This window comes from Haemaphysalis longicornis, unplaced genomic scaffold (assembly GCF_048455015.1).
Source record: "Haemaphysalis longicornis isolate Haplotype H1 unplaced genomic scaffold, Haemaphysalis longicornis Haplotype H1 scaffold_1, whole genome shotgun sequence".
Taxonomy (NCBI): Eukaryota; Metazoa; Arthropoda; class Arachnida; order Ixodida; family Ixodidae; genus Haemaphysalis; species Haemaphysalis longicornis.
In genome coordinates, this window is record NW_027526203.1 from 61,777,547 (window position 1) to 61,799,698 (window position 22,152).

The 22,152-nt window shown below is 48.9% G+C and overlaps 1 protein-coding gene across 1 annotated transcript in view; it reads left to right on the forward strand.

Moving 5' to 3' along the window:
- Window positions 1-21,931, forward strand: part of LOC144164324 (uncharacterized) — a 66,540-nt gene extending 44,609 nt beyond the window's left edge. The window contains exons 6-7 of the mRNA XM_077694823.1: window positions 10,349-10,478; window positions 20,290-21,931. Coding sequence (XP_077550949.1) covers window positions 10,349-10,478; window positions 20,290-20,379 — 220 coding nt within the window. The 3' untranslated portion in view covers window positions 20,380-21,931. The remainder of the gene's footprint in view (window positions 1-10,348; window positions 10,479-20,289) is intronic.
- The last annotated feature ends 221 nt before the right edge of the window (window positions 21,932-22,152 follow it).

Genomic DNA, 22,152 nt, shown 5'->3' on the forward strand with positions numbered 1-22,152 from the left:
ACGACTATAGACACAAAAATTTCTGTGCTGTCCACTTTGGACATAGAAGAGCATTCAGGATCCCTAGAGAGGGTGCCTGCAGTGGCCAGGTACTTCCTTGGAATATACTTGACGGTGAACTGATATCGCATGAGCCTTATGCGAAATCTCTGGATGCGAGGGGGCATGAGGTCAAGATCGGCGGAGCCAAGCAACCTGACGAGCGGCTGATGGTCTGTTTCAACGACAAAGCTGAGTCCGCGCAGGAATTCCTCAAACCTCTCGATGGCCCAAGAGACACCAAGCGCTTCCTTCTCAATCTGACTGTACCGCTGCTCAGCGGTAGTCAGCGCTCTTGACGCGAACGCGACAGCCCGTCGCTCTCCCGTTTGTTGCTCCTGCAAGAGAACCACGCCTAGCCCGAACGAACTGGCATCTGCCGACACAAGGGTGGGTAGCTCTGGATTGTAGCTGGCCATACAAGCATTAGATGCCACCATTCTCTTCCATGTCTCGCAAGAGGTCGCTTGCGCTTGGTCCCAGGTCCAGACCGCATTCTTGTTCAAAAGGAGCTGAATCGGTGTAGTGACGGCACACAGGTTCGGCAAAAACCTTCCAATGTGGTTCAGCATGCCCAGGAAACGACGGACGCCTTGCGTATCTGTCGGCGGTTTCATGTTCACAATAGCAGATACCTTGTCGGGGTCAGCCGAGATGCCAGTGTTGCTTACCACTACACCAAGGAACTTGACGGAAGATACCCCGAAGGAGCATTTCGAGGCATTCAACGTAATGCCCGCTTGTTCTAACTTGCGAAGGACTGCTTGGAGTCTGCTGTCGTGCTCGGAACGGTCCCTGCCGAATACTAGAATGTCATCTACCATGTTCACACATCCTTCCAGACCCGAGACGTTTGGCGCTGAAACACTTCGGGAGCGGAGGTGATGCCGAAGGGCAGGCGGCGGTAGCAGTAGCGACCAAACGGGGTTATGAAGGTAGTCAGTTCCTGACAGCTTTCAGATAGCCTTACTTGATGAAACCCCGATTTTGCATCAAGTTTCGAGAAGACTACGGCATTGCCAAGACGCCCAAGTACCTGGTCCACCGTGGGCATAAGGTGTCTCTCCCGAAGAACTACTTGGTTCAACTTCCTGAGGTCGACACAAATTCTTTATTCTCCATCCGCTTTGGGTACCAGCACAATACCAGCACACCACGGGGTTGGCACTGTGACTCGCCGGATGACCCTGTCCCTTTCTATCGCATCCAAGTCCTTCTTGACTACGTCTTCGAGGGGAATAGGGACGCGCCTAGGAACGCTTAGAGAAAATGGGACCGCTCCAGGCTTGATGCGAATGTGGTATTCTTCAGGCATCTCGCCAAGGCCTGAGAACAGCGAAGCTGCGGCCTTGTCGGATGTTGGGGGCCTGTTCGGAGCTTCCGCGTCTTCCACGGTGTCAGCAAACTGGACGACTCCCAGGTACACTACCGCCGAGTACCCCAGCAGAGGAGAGTCAATGTCTGCTACGACGTACAATTTTTTGCATACCGTCCGGCCTCGCCACGACAGGGTAGCAGGAAACGTCCCGAGCAACTTTAGGCGGCAATGGCCCGGCCCCATCAACTGTTCATTATTGGGTTTGTCTAGGTCTACGGGGCACCCCGCGAAGCTCGGAGGTACGACCGAAACGTCCGCCCCAGTATCCACCTTGAATTGAAGGGGGCGTCCGTTGACATGAACAACAACGTGCCGGCGTTCTGTTTGCGCTGCATCCACGGCGCAGAGCTGGATTTGGCTTAAGCGCCTAGTACTATTCGAGTGGCAAACCGCCGAGAAGTGTCCGTTCTTGCGACAGTGGTTGCATGTGGCCCACTGTGCTGGGCACTCAGATTGCGGATGGGTGTGGCCGCAAAAATCGCATGCCGACTTCGGGCCGGCGCGGTACTCGGGAGGCCGACAGACGTTACTTCGTGCAGTTTCGCGCGCTGGGGCGGCGGCCATTCGGTACTGCTTATTCGCAACGGCGTCAACGTTCAGTGTGTCTGGTGCGAAGCCTGTCCCCTGACGCCGCCTTTTCTCATTTTCAGCGTCTTCGTACTGACACGCTTGGATGAGCGCCTCGTCCAGTGTAAGCTTTGGATTGCGGCAGAGCTGGTCGGTCAAGCGAGAGTCAAGCAACCCCACGATAAATCTGTCCCGAACCAGCCGGTCGTCAATTTCCCGAAAGGCGTAGTTGCATTTCTTCACGAGATTTCGGAGCGCCGCGAAAAACGCGTCGACTGACTCGCCTACCTCGTGCGTGCGCTTGTGGAACCTGCTCGATTCGTACACCTCGTTGACGGGGTGTACAAAATATCCCGAAAGACTCGTTGTCACGCTGGAGTACGAGCGATAGGCCTCGGCGTCTGACATGAGAGACGAAAGCACCTCACGACCTTGGGGACCCATACAGTAGAGGAGCGTGCGTACCTTGGTTTCTTCGGGGGCGGAGGACAGCCCTGAGGCGAAGGAGTAATCCTCGAATTGTTGAAGCCACACGCGGTCCATTGGGCTGGGTTGTCGAAAGTGAACTGCGGCGGAGTTCGCAACGTGAAGCTTGCGGTCACGGCGGAGGCGGCGGCTGGGTTATCCTGCATGTTGCACGGTTGTCGCAAGATCCCACTTCTGACACCATGTAGAGACACGCCCGGGTGGCGCGGACGCCGCTAGCCGGACCGAATGTGGGCGTGAAGCCAGCGAAGAATGACCCAACAACGCGCAGTTCACGAACAGCAAAAAGCCCCGTTTAATCCCCACCAATGCCTTTATACAGAGTGGGGGCGCCACCTCCCAGTTACTCGAATCAACAGGTGGCGTCCTCTACAGAGGCTGACAAAAAAGAACTGCGTCATGGTGATGATTCTGCAATGACTGGTCACCAGAGGTTCTTTCTGTTGAGCCATCTTGCCCTTGAGGGCCGGGCAGGAGTGACAACTCCTTGCTGGAGAAGAGAAGAGGGACGAAAGCTGTTCGTACCCAGTCAAACATTTTGAGCATGGGAGAAGGGGGAAAAGCTCCGTCGTGAAGTTGGCACCACGCAGGTTCGCTTTGAGAACCATGAGGACGCATGGTTGACTTCTATCTCAGCAGCTGTAGCTAAGAGCAAGAAAGAGCACTCATTGCGCTCCTGAGCACGAAGCTGCAAGTTGATTCCTAGCTGCAGCAGCAATTTTTCTTTAAAGGGGCCATGCAGACGAAATACAAGTTTGTTTTATTCAAAAGATTTAGCGTTTGATGGTGCCCTCAACTCTTGCCGGGCAGCAAACAGTGCAGAAGAAGTGACAACTGGGTTAGTTGGTAATACATGGGACATCCTAAAGGTAGCGCACTTAAGGGGGCAGTTGGGTCTTTGGGGCCGAAAAACGGTCAAAAAAAGTGTTTTCTCAAAAATGCTATTTTTGGCCTCCACGGCCATTTTTCTATCAGTCTGTAAATTTCCTCATCAAAAGGCATCATATTTTGTTATTATATTATAATAGCATTTTAAAGTGCACTCTACAGCTCAGTAAGCGCAGAATTCGATGGTGAAACTGCACTTTTCTTGCAATGCAAAGCTAGCATTTCATCCTCAGATATCTTGGTACCCAGAGCAGGTACAACTTTAATTCTTGTTGCTTCTGATACCGAAATGTGTGGAGAATACAATGTTGGAAACAGATTTTTCAAATGGAGGCTTTGGAAAATTATTACTGTGTTCAATTGACACCACCTGCGAGCCATTTCTGGCAGAGCGCGAGAGAAGCGAAGTTCCCTGTGTTGTAAAACGACCAAAAATAGCTGAATCAAAAAAGTTCTTCCTATGTTGTATTCTTTAGTCATTTGTCTGCCTTGCCACGTGGTAATTGCCATTCTGTATGGAGTGGTTATTTTGTAACTGTGACCCAAAATAATGGCAATTAATCATTAATTAACTCAAAATATAATCAACTTACGAAAAATCTAATGGCAGATTTGAAATCAGCACAAAAAACTCTATAATGCAGTGCAGTTTCATTAAAATTGGTTGGTAAATAAAAAAAAATAGCTCTAAGACCAGTCTGCCCCCTTAAACAGCGCACGTACCAGCGCTGTGCTTTGTCGTTTCTTTCGCTAGTGTCCGTGTTTAAGTGCGCTACCTTCAAGATGTCCCATAAGCAAACAGTGCTTTATTCACTGAGAAATTCATCATTTTAAGCCAAAATTTCAATTCTCTTGCTAAATCGTGTGTTTTCATGATGTCGGCAACGACGTATTCAGTGCAGGGCCTTAATACTAAAGATTAAAGATGGCCTGCCCACCAGGGCTGCTACAATCTCACAGGTGGCAGTTTTGGTTGTCTTGTTTATCGCCACTTCCATAGATGGCACTGAAATACCACTGGAGTGCCTGTGTTGGCACCCAACTTCTATACCTGCCGTATTTTTATTGGGGTTCATACTAATCGTTTTCCAAAACAAAAGTTATCACTCGACAAAAATTGTCATGTAAGTGACTGTGCCGCTTATGTCAGTTGCTAAGCGTTATGTCAGGCAAGTCCGAGGCGTCCGACAGCTGTGTTAGGCAGTGTCAGCCGGTGAAGTACTGCACTAGCTGCTTCGGTGTTTACGTGTTCATTCATAATGTTAATTGTTCACCCCACAACTCTTACTGCTATAAAAAGACTGTGCCTAAATTATAGTGCAAATAGCTCGTTTGGCAAGCTCGTTCGCCCTGCCTAATTTGCGTTTGCTTTTTCCGGCCTCCACCAATCACAGAACTGGCTGGTATGGCATCGTAGGTTCTGTCGCGGGGAATGAGTTATGCTCGGTTACAACTCAAGAACGGCACCACCTCATGTAGTGTATCACTCCGCCAAAGCGCCGGACCCGTGACGTCAGTGCGCGCGCGTTTTGAAAGGGGTTTGCTATGAATGCGTGATATCGTCTGCCTTGTCTCACGCAGTTTGTTTGTCGTCACTGGAGTCGTTTATAACCATTATTAAGTCCGAAAAATCACAGGAACGGCTCACGCCATGTTCAAAATATTCCCAATAATACCCTACTCGCGCTGCGCGGAGAAACATCCGGCTACGGTGATAAGGCACAGCGGCAACTTCCGGTGCCGTTCTTCAGTTCCCTTTTTTCCTAATTAGGTAGCCTATTTGAGCGAAGTTTACGATAAAAAGTGGTGTCGGTATGATTCTAACAAGGCAATCGTTTGAATGAACCAAACTTGTGTTTTGTCTGCCCGGCCCCTTTAAGTAGAAGCCCAAACACAAAATTCCTGTGCGTTAGGATTTTTTGGAGATCCACGAGGGTTCTTAAAGGGACACTGAAGTGATTTGTAAACATTGCGGGATTACTAGCGCAAATTGTAGTTCGGAGTCCGTAGGCATTGTTTCGACCACTCTGGCCGCGTTTATGCGAATTTATTTAGTAGAAAAATCAATTCGAAAATGCTGTCCTCCTCTCTTTACGCTCGCCCATTTTCTGTGGCGTTTTCGTGTGACGTCAGCAGGAGATGAGCTGGAAAATTGCTGCGCTACTGCACGGTTCGCCGACCAGCCGACCTACCGATCGAGTCAGTCGGCCCAGCGTTTCATCCGCCGGCCGCCGACGGGTCGTCGCTATTCGCTCGCTCAATTGAAACTAAGCCACAGCACCTTTATGAATGAAAGAATGTGCCTTTCCTTACTTTGTTAGTTTGTACACTGTGTCAAACTTAATAGTCCGGGTCGCTCCACAGAAGCGCTGCACAAGTGCACATGCGACGCTTCGCTGACTTTACGCTAGTAGGAAAATCTAAGGCCAATTGAAGGCGGGAGAAGAGTCAGCGAAGTCAATATAGGTACTAAGAAAATAAAATCACCTGAAACTTTTACCGTACAGCGCAAAACTAGGGAGCAGGAAGCACTTTTTGCGCTGGGTAAACAAGCACAGCGGTCAGCAGCATGACCGCACATCTGCGAACGCTTTTCCGTCAAAGAAATGCAATTGCTGGACGTGAGATATTGTGGAAGTTTGGGGGACACTTTCTGCAGGAGTGATATACAACAAATAGTCACATAAAGTACTTAAAATGCCTAAAATAAATAAAAGTGTAAACTGGTCATACATTATAAACCTTATATATCCAAACCGGCCAGCGCCGGCTCGTGGCCTAGCGGTCTGAGGCGCTGGAATTTGTTATGAAAGTCGCAAGTTCGAATCCCCGAGGGTACATGTATTTTTTTTTGTAAGTTGATTTTTTCGTATGCGGCCGATGTTTTCTGCACTGAGTTCACCATTTTTGGGCCGTAACGTTCACTGCTCCACGAGCGAGATCGCAGAACGCGCGCATACTGACAATGACGCGCTAGCGAGTTCTCGTTGGCGTGCTGTTGCCACAAGCACCGACTGCTTGCGGGCAGTGGGCCCAGGCCTGAATCAGCACACCCTTGGCCTGGTGCGAACTAGCTTTTTACGAACAGACATGAGTGAGGCAAGCTCCGAATATGCGGGAAAAGCGCAAGGCATTTGAGAGTCTGCGGTGACGCGGAGGGCGTTCATCCACTGCTTAGGCCTCGTCTAGTGATTTCTACGATTCCAAGCCGCCCTGGGAGGTTTATCTTAGACATTTGACAGCCGACAACATGGCAGAAGCGCGGTACGGCGATAATTGAGAAATCGAGAATGCCCATCCAACAACGCCATCAGATGTCAAGTATGTTGTTTTACAGAACCGAAACCGAAACCGAAACTTTTGATTGCTAACCTTGGGCATCGTCCAATCACGGTGCCCCCCCTCCTGACGTCACAGCCTTTAGTTGGTGCGGCCGCCGCAAACCGCGCATAGTACTAGTTTTTCTTCTTTCGCGCTTTGTAAAATAATTACCGATTTGTTAACCGGATAAACGATGAATAGTGTGTTAATTTGAGCCAGTCTACACAGTGCAAGCAAAAACGGGAGCTTGACAAATTCACTTCAGTGTCCCTTTAATAAACCCGTGGGCCCCTTTCAACGCTACACTTCACTTCACTGCCCAGTAGTAGCTTTGTGGTCAATTGAACTCCTGAGCACCCCTCTCTGTTTAGTGCGCAGCACTTTGGCAGCCGCTACTGTAGTTTGACATCGGTGTCGTAACACCGAAGGCTGAAAGAAAACGGCAGTGGAAAGTGTGGTGGAAGTCTGAGGGGAGGGTAGTATGTTGAGGGCTTGGCACAAGTGTGAAGGGGAGGCAGGGAGACATGCTGGGTGGTGGTGAGGTGCGGTGAGATGATGCCATAGCAGTGTGGGGTGTGCTCGACGATGATGTGTTCACTTCCTTGGACGCAGTTCTCGCCGCTGACGCAGAGGCTTATCATCGCTGCAGTCGAGAGAACCGACGACTGAGTGCTGCCTCAGTGCACTGCAGCACTCGGGACTGAGCGCTGAATGGTGAATGAGGCAGGCGGTGGATGTGCTTCGCATCCTCCTCATTGCATGGCTCATCCGAACCTTGTGACGCTTGCGCTGGGAATTCAAACAATTTACAACATGCTCGATGGCAGCAACGCACCTCGAGATAACGGCAGGGTAGCGTGCAGCGCTGTTTGTTTGCTGATCACACGATCACTTCCTGAGACGCAGCAGCTATGCACCGTGACCGAGAAGACTGTAGTTTGCGCTACGCACAAATTTCACTTTAGGGAGTGAAGCGGTCGTAAGCTGTCTCTATTGGTTACCACATTCATGGAAACTTTTTCACATGTCAGTGCATTACTGGTTGAGCTAGAGTTCAAAGGGCAGGCGTGATCATCACATCACTCCTGCCCTTGCAGACTGTGAAGCATCTGACTGCTTTGGTCCAACCGTGGTGGTGGTGTTGTGCAGCGATGCAGCTGCTGCCAGGGTTGCTGCTCTGTATAAGTGGCTCAGAGGCGCTGTGGAGACAAAGCAGCACAAGATTTACTCATTGAACAGACACTGACCCAATATGTAACAATGACTCCAAACTTCCAACAACTGAGACAGATACTATTAAAGAAAACAGATTAAGAGTGGGGACTTGCCATTCACTTTCTCACCAGGCTCTTGGGACATAGGTAACATATTGGCTTGTTTGCGCATTTGGTGGCTGCTGACCATCACAACCACCGACGAGCGTGACTGCCGTTGTCATGGGGCCTCAGGATCTGTTTGGTCATACGACTTAAACCACAGTGCTGACTTGAAGGAACCACAGTGATAATTGTTTTCAGTATTTGCTCATTATGGGCACTAACGAAGTCATGTAAGATTGGAATTCAAAAATTTTTAATGTTCGTTTTTTTTTTGGGGGGGGGGAGGGGGGGGGGATTTAAGAAACATCTTTTTGGGCTAGAATGAAGCTGAGAGGGTTATCAAAGACTACACTAAGGAAAAGGCTAAGGGCAAAAGAACTGATGATAGCGGAATTATGAAGGTGTTATGTAAGACGAGACCACGCTATTGGACACTGCAGCATCGTCACTATAATAATCTTGATGTGGGAAGCGCCTTTACTGCTTCTCGTATCTCAGTGGTTGATCTTTGTCTCGGTGGCTGACTCTGTGCGGGAAAACAAAAAACTAAACACGAATTCAACATTGTCTTTTCCCCGTAGCCAGTCTCGTTAGTTTTGAGCTAGAGTCCACAAACTTCACAGCGAAAAGGAGATTTGTGAAATGGGTCTACTCCAAATTCATTATTGTCTTTGCATGTCTGTAGATGCAACTGGAGGGAGCCTTATAAAGCGCACACATTCCTGGCTGTAAGGGGAAAATGTTTGTAGGTATGTCTTGACCTGTCCTTCACTGGCCTGACAGTGTGGACGATGAGTGTAAAAAGGTGTTGCGACATATTCTGTTTTTACCAATTTCTTCAAAGGAGAATCAATGCTCAATTTTTCTCGCAGCCTTTGATCCAATACTTGTGTGTTCTGCGGAGTATGTCCTATGGAATCACAATAGCGTGGTTCTTCAAATGTCAAGAATGCGTGTTGTGGGCATGGATTATATTGAAGGTGGCAACAGGCAGTGGCAGGTGCAAAAGGTGTGCGTGCAGAGCTTTCTTTCTCTACCTGAAAAAACAGGGGGGGCATGCAAACGTGAGACATTTTCCTGTGCTGTGTGGAACAAATGAAAGCGAGGAGGAAGCCAGGGATGTGGAGAAAGCAAAAGCACACTTTGAGTAGGGGACATGTTGCACCTTATACCCCTGTCACACGGGCACTTTCAATTGCGATTGAAGTGAATCAAGATCGAGTTATCAAGCGCACTCGACGCACTGCCACTGCTACACGGCACGTTTCAGTCGCGATAGAAAAGTTGCACCGGTTGCACTCGTGTACGCCAGATGGCACTAACAATGTGCTTGCGGTCGGCGTCTGGTCACTTCGTGTGGTCGTAACTATGTAAATGTACCACACACTTATTAGTCAGTTATTTGACACCATTTGTGGCGTTAGCTGAAGTTGTCACCATTGCTGAGCGGGGACGAGAGTATCGCCGCTCTCGTTCGATCGCACTTGGCAGCCTCGATCGCGCTTGAGAAACCACGACTGAGTTCGAACGGGATCGAGCTCGATCGCGATTGAAACTGCCGTGTAGCAGCGCCCGATCCGGATTGAGCTCGATCTGCATCGACTCAATCGCGATTGAAAGTGCGCGTGTGACAGGGGTATAAATAACCAGGAAGAGACCCGCTGCAAACCCACTTCTTTGTTAGGATCATCGCCTGACGCAGGCTTGTCACCCTGATTTGCTGTTATGGACGATTATATCGGCAACGGTGTTAGTGATAACGTAAAGTTCCAAACGGACGCGCACGCAAAGTACAGAGATATCAAGTGAAAAATACGGGATGGGCAATCTTTCGGGTCAGGTGTGAAAAACTAGACAAAAGTGGCAAAGCCGCCAACCGAAACTGCGGAGATATCAGGAAAAAATATACGATGGGCGAACTTTCGGCTCAAGTGTAGAAAGGGCAAATAAGTGACTGCATCAGCACATGTATAGATGATTTGCGTTTATATTGTTCACTGATCGGGGGGATCTCCAATCTTTCGGGTCTTTTAGTAAATGGAATACTTCACCCCTACAGGGGGGTGGGCGTTCCCTCGGAACTTTACGGTAGGTAAGGTTGCGACCTGCTGGTCCTGTTTCGTGGTGAGGGAAAGTCCGGCTTTGCAAGCGAGACGACATCTAACCCACAGCACTTGTGAGGATCTCACTGTGCCTTGGAGCACGTCTCGAGCTTCCTGACGACCCACGGTGCTTGTATCCGAATGGAGTTGGGGGTGTGCCAGGGGTTAGGGGAGAGGCCAGTGTGGGTGTGAAGCGGAGTGGAGCAAGAAGGGTGGAAGGAAGACACGACACCCCTTGGCCCTTGCAGGAAGCAGCCGCCGGCGTCGGCGCGTGCGGCCCGCCAGGGGGAGGTGCTGCTGTCGCTCGCGGGGAGCCCCATTGCCAGCAAGCCGGCCCCGGTCCTCCTGCCCGTGCACGTCCACGTCAACGGGGGGCAGGTGAGGGGGGTACAGCTCTGCACAGGCGGCCTCTTCTGGGCGAGCTTTGGGCTGTGAAAAGCCCCTGGGATGTAATCTAGGCAAAGACAGAGAGAGACAGACGACAAGGACTGCGCTGACGTCCTTGCCATGTATCTCTCTCTCTGTCGTCGTCTTTTTTTGCGCTCTTTTTTGCCTAGATTATGTACAAACATTCCCCGTTTTCCACGTTAGCCCCCTGGGATGGGCTATCTTAAAGGGGCCGTGGAGACGAGATATAAATTTGGTTCTTTAGAAAGGCTGCTCTGTCCCAGAAAACTGTTTTATCAGAAACTTATCCGGGGGAAAACGAATACAGCGCTGGCGACTCCCCAGTTGCCTGCCAATGCTGGGAGCCTCTATGCCATCGCAGAATCTTGTTTGTGCAATTGGTGGCCTCCAGAATTAAGCCACTGCCAAGAAACATGACTGGCCGATTGTAGCGGGGCTTTCTGTTTCGTTTGATCGTATCGCCTGGATGCCAATGCACGGTGGGCACATTGGTAACTATGGTTTCAGCGCTGGGCCATATTATGCTACTGCAGCGCAATATTAGAGACTTCTTCAGTATTTCTTTCACTTTTTTCAGTTAAAAATGTATTTTATGGCTGGCGTGGATCTGAGTGAGATGCTGAAGGCTGGTTCCCTCAAATTAAATGAAGTTGTGTCATGGCTACATAGCCGCTTCAACTGGGGTGCCATGATTTGAAGCGCAACAAAAGCACACGGACGAAGAACAGAGTAGACGAGACAGGCGCTACCCTGTTCAGACAGGCGCTACTTTGTTCTTCGCCCGTGTGCTTTTGTTGCGCTTCAAATCATGGCATCTATTCACCAACTAGCCCAGCAAGAAGTTTTTTTTCAACTGGGGTGCGGCTTTCAACTTGAAAAATGAGCAACAAGGTTGTATTCTTTGAAACAGGTCTTTCCCCTTTCTATTTTATGTGTCACATGTTTTTCTCTAAAACCATAGAATGAGCCATAACAAATACCTGATCACATCGGGAGGCAAAATATTTGCACCAGAATTGGAGAAGAAGGGAGCCTCTTTTAAGAACGGTGGTTACGAAGTGGTGAGAGCTTGGTGTGTGCAAGAAGCTAATTTTGTTGTGTCGCAAGTTTGGGGTGAGCTGACTGCTTCAGTGTGAAGTTGGAGTGGATCAATGCTACACTGGGAAAAAGTTGGCACCTCGGCTAACTGTGTGAGCCATGTGATCCCAGCATGCTTTGCTACTAACCTTCTCACACCACCAATGGTACCTTCATACTTCCTTTATGGTTTTCATGCCGGATTTCCTCATCTGTCGTCGGTTGGTAGTTCACTTCTAAGAAAACCGCGGTACAACTTGCAGCTTTGGCAGCCGCAAGAGCCACTCTCTGGTGCAGAAATTGGCAGTGTGATGCTGTTTGCATTGCTCTGCTTGTGGGATAGAGTTGTGTTGGCAAAGTGAATGCACTTTCTTACCCACAATAGGTGTGACTGTCTGCCCTCCTCCTCCCAATCCTCCCCTGCCCGCTCCCCCACCCTCTTCAGTTTGAAGGTAATATCGCGACCTCCCGCTGTTGAAAGTGTTTGACAGATGCCTGCAGACCACAGCAGTTAGAAGGTGGCTCTCGCAGGTAGCAATCTTCTGGCTGTGTGAGTGGTTTGTGTTGATAAACGGACCCCTCTCTGCTCCCTTCCACCTTTCCTCTTGAAAAAAGAAGAAAAAAGGCTCCCCTGGCATCATCTGGGGGTTAATGTATTGGTAAAAGTGAGCATGCGCTTGGAGGAATCATTTTGAACACTGGGGAAAATGTTGCGGGCAAACATAGGCCTGTACACAGTTCGGGTGCAAATTCTGAGCCACAGTTTGTGTTTGGCGCACTGTTGCAGTGCAGGTGCTACAGAGTTCTATCTCGGTGAAAGAAAGTGAAATTAAGCCTTTGACACGGGCAGATTGCGACATCGTGTACAAAGTGGACATTGCCAGAAAGAGAAGGCAGCAGGACATTTGATGTCAGTGCAAGCAGTCAAAAGCAACGTGGGAAGGCACAACTGCATTGAGCAATTTCCTGTCGGTAAGGAAGGCCTGCCACAAAGTCGTGCATCCAAAGATGTTTCAGGAACATCTCAAGATTAGGGTGCAGCCCCAGAAAAGGTAATTTGTGATGTTATGGTTGTATGTGATGCATACCTGCCAACTCTCCCGATTTACCCGGGAGACTCCGGATTTCTTACCTATTCTCCCGATTGGACGGGCACAGTCATACATCTCCCGATAAATGGCTCCAACCCCCCATCTCGAAAACAAAAAAGAAAAAAAAAGGAACTGCGTTATGCAGCACAGCCATCTTGCGATTGCCATCGTGAGCTGGTTAGCTAGCCGAAGTTGGATGGGAATCCAAGCCATTTGTGTGCACGGAGTGTACAAGCCTAACTTTGTTCACATGTGGTCGGGACAATGTGTTGAGGACTGAACGTAGTAACGTTCTGCTTTTCACGGCTCTCCTGACATCATGGCGTTGTCGAAACCCAAGAAGAAGTATTTACAATGTTTCTTGAAGTGTTATACTTCAGAATTCCCGTGTTTCGCGCCGTCCAGGGAAGGCGAACAGTTGGGATTTTGCACGACTTGCGCATGCGACGTGAGCGTGGCCCACGGCAGTAAAGGAGGCTTAGACCTGCATTTGGCGACTACTAAGCACCAAAGCTTCCTTCATGCTGCTGAGAAGCAGAGCAACTTATTTGGCTACAGCAATGAAGACAGTGTTGTGCGTGCGCACTGCCTTTTCACAGGATTTCTTATCGAGCACAATTTGCCGCTCAGTGTGAGTGATCACGTTGGGCCACTTCTAGACTAGACTAGACATCGCATGTGCTGCATTAAAAAAAATACCCCCCCCCCCCCCCCTCACTCTGAACCTCCCGACCGATTTTCGAAGTCGCCAGGTTGGCAGGTATGGTGATGTGTATGCAGGAATGTACCTGAGATTTACCAGAAATGTGACTGACATATGGATTGGCATTGGTTGAAAGTGGTCACGCATCTCACTTGAGTGCAAGTAGGATACGGGGGCAGAGTTTTAATCGGGGTTAGCGCTACACCCCATTTTCTTGTCCATTTGCTGCCGTGGCTGTACTTCAGGCCCCAGAAGATTGTCTAGGCTACAGTGACTGGGAAAAGCCCCATGTATGGTACACTTGGAACCCCGATTATACGTCCCAAATGGAACTTGAAGTAGATTTGCTGCTCATTGGGCGTTCGCTTGCAAAGAACAACTCGACCTGATTGTGATAGCCACATGTTTTCAGCTCTAAGGATCCGACGTGTGGCTTCATTCTTTGTACCAGAGCATGAGTCATGCAAAGGATCATTCCTGCATTACCTCCACCTCCTTGCAGAAGGGAACAAGTGCTTGGTGGCAGACATGGTCTGACACAGGACCTGATTAAAAAAAAAAAAAAACACTAAACAGCTTATAGAATAAAAAATCTGAACTACTACTACGGGCCCACCCTGACATTAAAGGCACGAGAAAGAATTGAGCGCAAACAATTCAACCCAAGGCAGAGAGCCAAGACGTGACCTCTGTCTTCTGTTGAATTGTTTGCGCAAAATTCTTTCTTGAATCATGAACCAAGTAGCCCAACAGCAAGATTTAATAAATTAAAAACACGGCCAGAGCTGTGGTGGCAATTTGTCACGTGACCTCGACCGATGAGAAACCCCACCCTGAGCTCTGTACACCAGGTCCCCGCAGGCAGGTTGAAAGCTCAGACGGGCGGAAGTCGACAAAGGTGGCAGCCCGCCACTTCACAAGTCTGCAAGGCATGTTCTGGAGAAACTTCTGCCCGTTGAACCACAGTGCAGACGGAAGAGGCACGGCCAAAAGCAAGAGGACGAACAAGGCACCGACTCACAACAGAATTTTATTTTGTCCGGCCAGGCCCAGTATATAGGAAACCGAAGAAAACACAACATGAAAAAAAGTTAAAGCCGTTCCACTCAACGTGAAAGCTGTCGGAAGTGCAGAGCAGTGATTCGCCATAATTGGCTGTAGCGCCGTTATCCGCTCACTGCTACCACCCCATGCAATTGAAGTTTGCCACTTTCGCAGTGCTTGCGCTCCGCCTGCCTGAAACTGAGCCAGCGGGACTTCTGTTCCTTTTGTGCTTGCTTTTCCTCCCGCACGTGCCGGCGTGGCACTGCCACTTTTTTTACGCTATCGTAAAAACCAACCCAACGAGCGTTCCTAACTAAATGAACGTGGCCGCTGGTGGGTAATTATGTATATTTTTCCTCAACTGTACCTGCTGTTTTGCTTGCGCTAAAGAACGGGGAGATGTATGACAAACACCAGAGGTTTCTCAAGTTTCGAACGCTTATGACTATATATACATTGCTTGTTTTCCAAAGCTTGTCTGGGACGCCTTGACGACGGTACCCCATGGGGTGAGCTATGACCAAGCGAGCGCCGAAAGTGCTCTGCACTTCAAACCAGGTGAAAAAAAGGCAGAAACCAAATCCCACAGCTAACAGTTATCGGCCTGTGCCCTACTGAGATAGTCCAGCTTTTTCTTTGCGAGTGCAGCGAAGACGGTCTTGAAGGGCAGCTCTGGCACCCCGCATGCACTCGCCAATGTTTGCACGTCCCTTCGTATTTGTCCTGCACGGTGTGTGGGTCACACTGTCCACGACAAAAGGTCTGCTGCACCCGCAATAAATGAAAAGCATCAAAGCAAGGGACGGAGGTCGGCTTGGAAGGGCAAGAGACAACCTGCACCTGTGGATGCTGTCTTCTCTAAGCACGTGTTCAGACGTAGTGCGAGTGGACTGGAGCCAGAGCTGCTGTGTGCACCTTTGTCCTCTTAGTTTCGTAGCACACCTACACGCATAGGCCGGCAGGCTCACTCACGAGGGCACTCGCGCACCCCCACTCGCCACTCATGAGTGAGTGGTGAGTGAGCCTCGCCATCGTTTTGGACTGGCGAGTGTGAGTGCGAGCGCCACTTGCGGGCCTCGCCGCGGTGAGCGCCACTATTGCGCTTGTACTCGCTGTTGGCTATTCGCCGTAAGAGCTGCTCGCAGTGGTGGTTGTTAATGGCGGGATGCTTCTAGCTTCGCAAATATGTCGTCACTGAGCTCCTGCTATGGGGCAGCCTGGGGTTAATTCTCTGATGGCGTGTTGATTTAGGAATATGATTTGGATGGCCTTCTGACCCCGTAATGCACTAATACTGTTTGGTTTCATGACTCATGGCGGGTCTGCTGCACATGTGTGCGAGCGGAGACAACGAGTGGTGTTGGCGACTGGTGAGCATGAGCACGACTAGCTGCGAGTGTGTGAGTGCGTGAGGAAAAATATACTTTTCTGTGTGAGTGTGAGTGGCGCCCAGTTTCGCCGAGGTATGCCTACTTAGGGAGGGGGGAATGGCATTCATGTTTCTTGAAACTTGTGCTTTTGATACAGTCTTCAATTCGTGATTCAGCCATTATCTGCCTGCATGCCAGATGTGTGTTTTGCAACCATGTCAACAAGTGAAGCTAACTTTATCTTGGGAAAACAGTAAATTAAAGGACACCTTCACGTGTGGAGGAGATTTCAGAGTGCTGACAACATTGATTCAGCCACCCATTTCATTTGGAAACTGTGAGCTACGCACCGAGATGCCTCAGTGGCTAAGGTGTTGTGCTGCTGAGCCCAAGGGCGCAGGTTCGGTCCCAGCCACAGCAGCGCCTTGTCAAATGGACGCCAAAAGTGAAAACACCCATGTGTCAAGATTTTGGTGCATGTGAAAGATGGAAGTATAAAATGGAGAGGATTGAGGCCGGGAATCGAACCCGCGTCCTCGTGCTGAGCAGCGCAACGCCTTAGCCACTGTGCCACCACGACAGGTGCTTGCAATCTTCTGTTGAAGGAACCTCAGGGCCACCTTATACTTGATTTTGCAGTTTTTGTGTGAAGAACTGGCTTGAAAATTTTGTGCATGGTGGTTGTGAAACTAACCTTGGTTTCAGTTGTAATCGGTTGCATTTTCTAGCATCCTGTCGATCGGTGACACTACTACTAAGAGCTTTATCTCTTAATCCATGATAAATCTGATCCCATTTCATGCCTGCCATCTTAACTGCGATAGCTTGCACTAAAGCTTTGACTTGTAACCTCACACGAAATGCACACTGTGTGCTTTTCATTTCACTGACTGGGCTGATCGTTGCTCCAGTGTGCTTCCCAATTAAATGCATTTCATCCCACCGTACTTGTGGTTTGCTTGAAAACCAGCAAATTTCTTGAATTTCTTTTGGGAGGAATACAAAACTGTTTTCTTGCTGCACACTTTCAGGACGTAGGCAGGGGTGGGAATTTGGGGGGGGATTTAGGTGCAGACAACTCGTTCGTCAAGCTTATACGCCGTGCCTAATTTGCGTTTGCTTTTGCCAGCCTCAGCCAATTCAGAGCTGGCACATGTGACATAGGTTCTGCTGTGGGAAATGAGCTAGTGGGTCGCATGGCCATTCCCTTTTTTCCTAATTATGTAGCTCATTTGAGCGATGTGTGCGTTAAAAGTGGTGTCAGTATGATTCTAGGGAGGCAATCTTTCGAGTGAACCAAACGTGTGTTTTGTCTGCATGGACCCGCTTCACCACAGGGCACACTCTGTTAGGTTGGCTTTATCGCGTGACGCAAAGCTGTGCAAAAAGCCTAGAGCAAGCGTATGTGAACGGATGCATGTTATCCGGAGTGGAGCACTACTTTTGCCAAATTGACGAGCTTATAAGAAGGAGTTCCGTGCTGCTAAGCAGCATAAGTGCTGAATCAAGAGGTATTACTTGTTTGCTTGCAGTGAAGGAGGCACTGGTCGTACCCGGTTGTGCCTGTCCTCTCAAGGGACTGCAGCCAGTCCAATGTACTTCCTGTGTTCACAGAATGTGAGAAACCCACATTCTTTTCTGGCAGCGTGTCCCATATCTTTGTACACTTCTATGCCATCTTGTCTCGCTCTTTTATTTCCAATTATTTTTCCCGCAATTTTCTCATCAGATCTGTTAAGTACTCGCTTCCTAAGGTACTGTTTTAGGTGGGTAAATGGGACTTGAAAGCTGTATACGCACTAAAGCAAAAATATTTGTATTTGAGAATATTCTATTCGGTGTGAGGTCAGGTTTACGTAATTGTTTTCAAGTTTGTACTCCTTCTATTCCATTCGCAATTGATGCCTGCTTTAGGAGGATGGGATAGCGTGGATCTGCCCTGTGCCGTTTCACTGCTGATGGCACTTTAGCCAGCCACTATGATACGAAGTAGGATGTGGGATAGTGGATTTTGTAACCAACATCTTTAATGTTGCGTTTCTATGACGCATGTACACATGCCTGCGTTAAGTAAACGCAAGGCATCGCATTATGAGTGGGCAAATAATAGGGAGAGAGACAACTGGGGAGCTCAAGTGTTACAGCCACTACATTTATAAGATATCTGAGAGATGCCTGTTAAGGCGCACGCGAAGCCAGTTAAAAATTGCCTCGCGATTTCTGGGTTCCTCTGTACATTGGAGGGCAGATGTGGCTGCAAAGCAAGCCTAATGGGTGCCCAGTTTTAAAAAAAGCGCCATATTGTGCATTGTGCTGCAGAGGTAGGGGCAGGGCTGGGTAAATTTAGAACAGTTGCAAGCGTTGTTCCCGCAGATTGGCATTCCCGACTTCAGGAGAGGAGGTTTCCACAGTTAGCATAGTAATATACGCCTCGAGCTTCGCGATCGCTGCTCCGCCTGCCGCCGCTTCTCCGCGGCGTTGACGGGATTTGCGCTGCGTGGCTGATAGGGCCGCGTGCAGTGTTTAGGTTCTGTTTCGCTTCTTTTCGCCTTTCCGCGCCCTGAAAAAAACTTGTTATGTACGTTTAGGTCACTTAAAAAGCAGCTGTGTCTTCGTAGAGTACGCGATCGCCTGCAAGAGCTACCCGGAGACGCGGTGGAGGCGGTGCTGCGCGCTTCGTCGGCGCTCTTCCGGGCGTCGGCGACGGTAGCAACATATCACCCCTGTCACCTCCAAAACATCGGGCACAAATGAATTCTACTGTCACCTCGTTTAGACCTGATACTGGCGCAATGAAAGGCTGGCTTCATTTTGCAGCGTCGACAACGAATGCGGCTTCGTTTCGAATATATACGTCGCAGAAAAATATGTTTCGGGGATGTGATTACCCAATCCCGGACAATAACTTATGCCTTTTATAAGCATATAAACAATGCGAAAATGTTAAGTATATCCCAAGCCTAGCTGTGCGTCGTTAAATATGTACCCACAAACCAAGGCAAGTTAATGAAACCACGGAAAAATAAATGCTGTGCAAGTGCGGAATTAAGACACATAATTCTCTAACGTAAATAAAAAAAAACAGTGCAGCTTCTGACATGCTAAAGACGTTCGTCGAAACTTAAGCCAGGTAGGGTTCACTAGACCAACTATACGCGAAATGCACTGCTATTTCGAGAGACATCGTTAGTAAGGGGGGGGGGGGGGGGGAGCAGGAGGAGGACGCAGTGTACAAATGCGGAGCGGAATCAAGCAATGAACGTTTTAGTAATCACACACACACACACACGCAAATCTCGCGTTTACTTTCCTTTTGTTTTTCTACTTCAACGAACAGCTGATCATACGGCGGCCGCATTTTTGGAAGTATACAGTGTACGCTGTTCAACAAGCGATGAAAGGTGTCGTTGGAAGAGAGTGGTATGTGATAAGGCCCTCTGATTTCAGTTTCTGCTTTATTCTGCTGGCTACCTGTGCCATATGACGATATTTCGAAGAAGCATTAGTCGTGGACGCGGATTATATTCTAAGCCCGTCTCCGCGCTGCTCGCAGAGGAGCAGATGTATGTTTGCGGGCGCTCACCTCACGACAAGAATACCTTGTCGTGTGCTGATGCCCGAGTATAATTATGCATTGTCCATCGTACTTTTGTTGAATATTCCAGAAATTAACACAGACTGGCTTATAAATTGTGGTGATCAATATCTGAGGTGATCAAAGGTGATATTGGCAAACGTAACTGGCGTGCTGTCAGGTATGAGTGCCCCGCTGATTATGTAAGCGCACAAAACCAATTTAAATCATAGTGTATAGCCGTAGCAAGAACATCTGAGAAACCGGTGGTTACAGAGACACTGCTAGTAAATTCAGGTCAGTGTAACTACAGTCGGCTCCATCACACGCCGGTTCCGCGACGCTGGCCTGTGACACACACCTGGCGCTTATACAGACCGAATATACCACACTAAGATCGCGTCAGAAACATTTACACTCTCGAAAACACCTCATTTGCGAACAGAGTGACTGCTCCACATAAACATGGATTTCAAACGCCCTCAAACGGTAAATCTCAGTCGTATACGTGCCGCAAAAGCAGCGGCGGCACTGGGGAGCGGGACGCCGACTCCCGCGCCTGCTTTCGAAACGGGCCGCTAGGGGGATTTCAGTGGCGCCCCTACAGGCCGCGCTCGAGGCGTATAATTTTTTGGCAACCAGACTTAGTAGTAAGGTCTTCTCTTGACTTGAAAAGGCTTAGAGTTCCACACATGCATCGCTTTCGTTTGTTCATGATCAACTGGTCTGCTAATAAAACTGGCAGAAAACTGCTACAACCAACGAGAATGCATTCCCATCAGGGCTCACAATGTACAACTGCGTGGTTCCCCTTGCCGAGCCTGGAACTTGGAAACAGTTTCGGAACGACGATGTTGTGGGGACAGGAAGGGAGCGTAGTTTCCTCCCCACATCACCCAATTGTGTGTGCGTGTCTGTGCAGGTGGTGAAGCTGAAGGCGGAGTCTGGCAACGACGACAGCGTCAAGCAGCTCTGCCGGGCCATCCAGCAGACTTGCAGCCTCAAGAAGTGAGGCCTGCCTCTTAGGAAGCGGGCCTGTTGACAAGCGGGCACTCAAGTGGCCTGCATCGTGTGACTCTAGGGGCCAGTTTTAAGCTATCTAAATTGCGAGACATTTTTTATTTATAATCGGACGATTGGGAGGGGGGGTACTGCTATGTCTGTGAAATGTACACGCACCTTACCTTCCTACGATTTTATTTGCTGGTTGTGCCTTTTTTTCTGCCAATAAACAACTGCAATGCTTGTGACACTTGCTATTGCCACTTTTGTTCTACCACAGCCTTTGGCAACAAGGTAGGTTTCTGTTACATTGTGGCAGTCACGCATTCCCCCCAGTGAATCAGCTTTTCATGCGAAATTGCTCTCATTATGCCTAATGGGCAGGCGGTCTTCTACTTGTGGCACTTCAAAATGTACTGTCCGAAGGACTGGCATTACACCTGCATGCCCAGAATTCACACCTAGCATCTTCACATACTAGCACACATGTGTCCACAGCAGTGCTGTACTTTTGGTTCAGCTGTCTTTCGTGCCCCAGACACTTTACTTCTGATAGGAGTGTGAGTGAGCGAATAATTAATACAGTTAACCCTGGGTGAAACGGACCTCTATGCAATGAATTCGTGGATTTAACGAAGTTTTTCAATTCCCCATTGCCAGCCCCAATGATACCCACGTGTTTACCACCTCCATGTTACGAAGGCATTGCGACAGTTGACCTTGATGTAACGAATTCGCTATGCTGGTGAATCATTGTTTTTTGCACTTTTTCTGGAAAATCTGCTGGAGACGTGCAACGATTTAGCGAACTTCACCCGCACCGCAAATCACCATGCGTTTTCAGTGTGAGGGCTGTGTGGATTAGCTGCTAGGCCTGCCTGTCCACGTCTATTGTGCATCTCTACTGCGGTCTGTGCTGTCGGTTCATCAGTGATGAGTTCTACTGCCAGAAAACAAAGTTTGTCTTTTCAGGACAGGCTTGCAATTGTAAATGCAGTCTCTGCTGGCGAAAGAACGTCACCGTACAGTATCCCAGCTAGCATCCACTCAACAATTTTGAGTCCAGCAAAACGCATCAAGTTCCTGAAAACGCGCCCTTTCAACACGTGTGCTTCTTGAAATGCATTAAGGCAACGAAAAGTGTCAAAAAGCGAGAGTGTCGCCTAAATTACGTTTGTAAACATGGTAGCAAGTGACCGTGCTTTAGAGTGCCGTGGGAGAGCAGTAGGTGCAGATCAGTTTTTTACTGTGAAATAAACCCTTCAAGCTAGGGCGAGTTCACCACCACTGATGTCTAGCATTTTGGTTTTATTTTGCTTCATTCACGTGAGCCTTAACTCGGAACCTGCATTTAACAAAAAATTAGTCATTTTTGTCAACATCGTTACATCCAGGTTTAATCATAGTAGTAATCCTTTGTAATCAACTTGATGCAACAGCAAGCATCATGATCTTGAGGCGCTCTCCGTGTGGGAGGTGTCCTCAGTCCAGGTCACCTCGGTGCTTGCTGGCGACATGGGCCTTCTCCGCCAGCATATGCTAAATACGGCCGAGACCCATTGCTGTGGTGTAATGTTAGGAAGTGGGGGCGGGGGGGGATGTTGATGTGTGTGTGGGGAAGCAACTGTTAAGTGAACAAGTGTGCCTACGGTATTTATTCGAATATAAGGCTTTTTTTCCCCCAAAAATCCGTAGTCAGTCATACCCCGACTTATATTTGAAGCTCAGTACACACACACACACACACACACACACACATATATATATATATATATATATATAT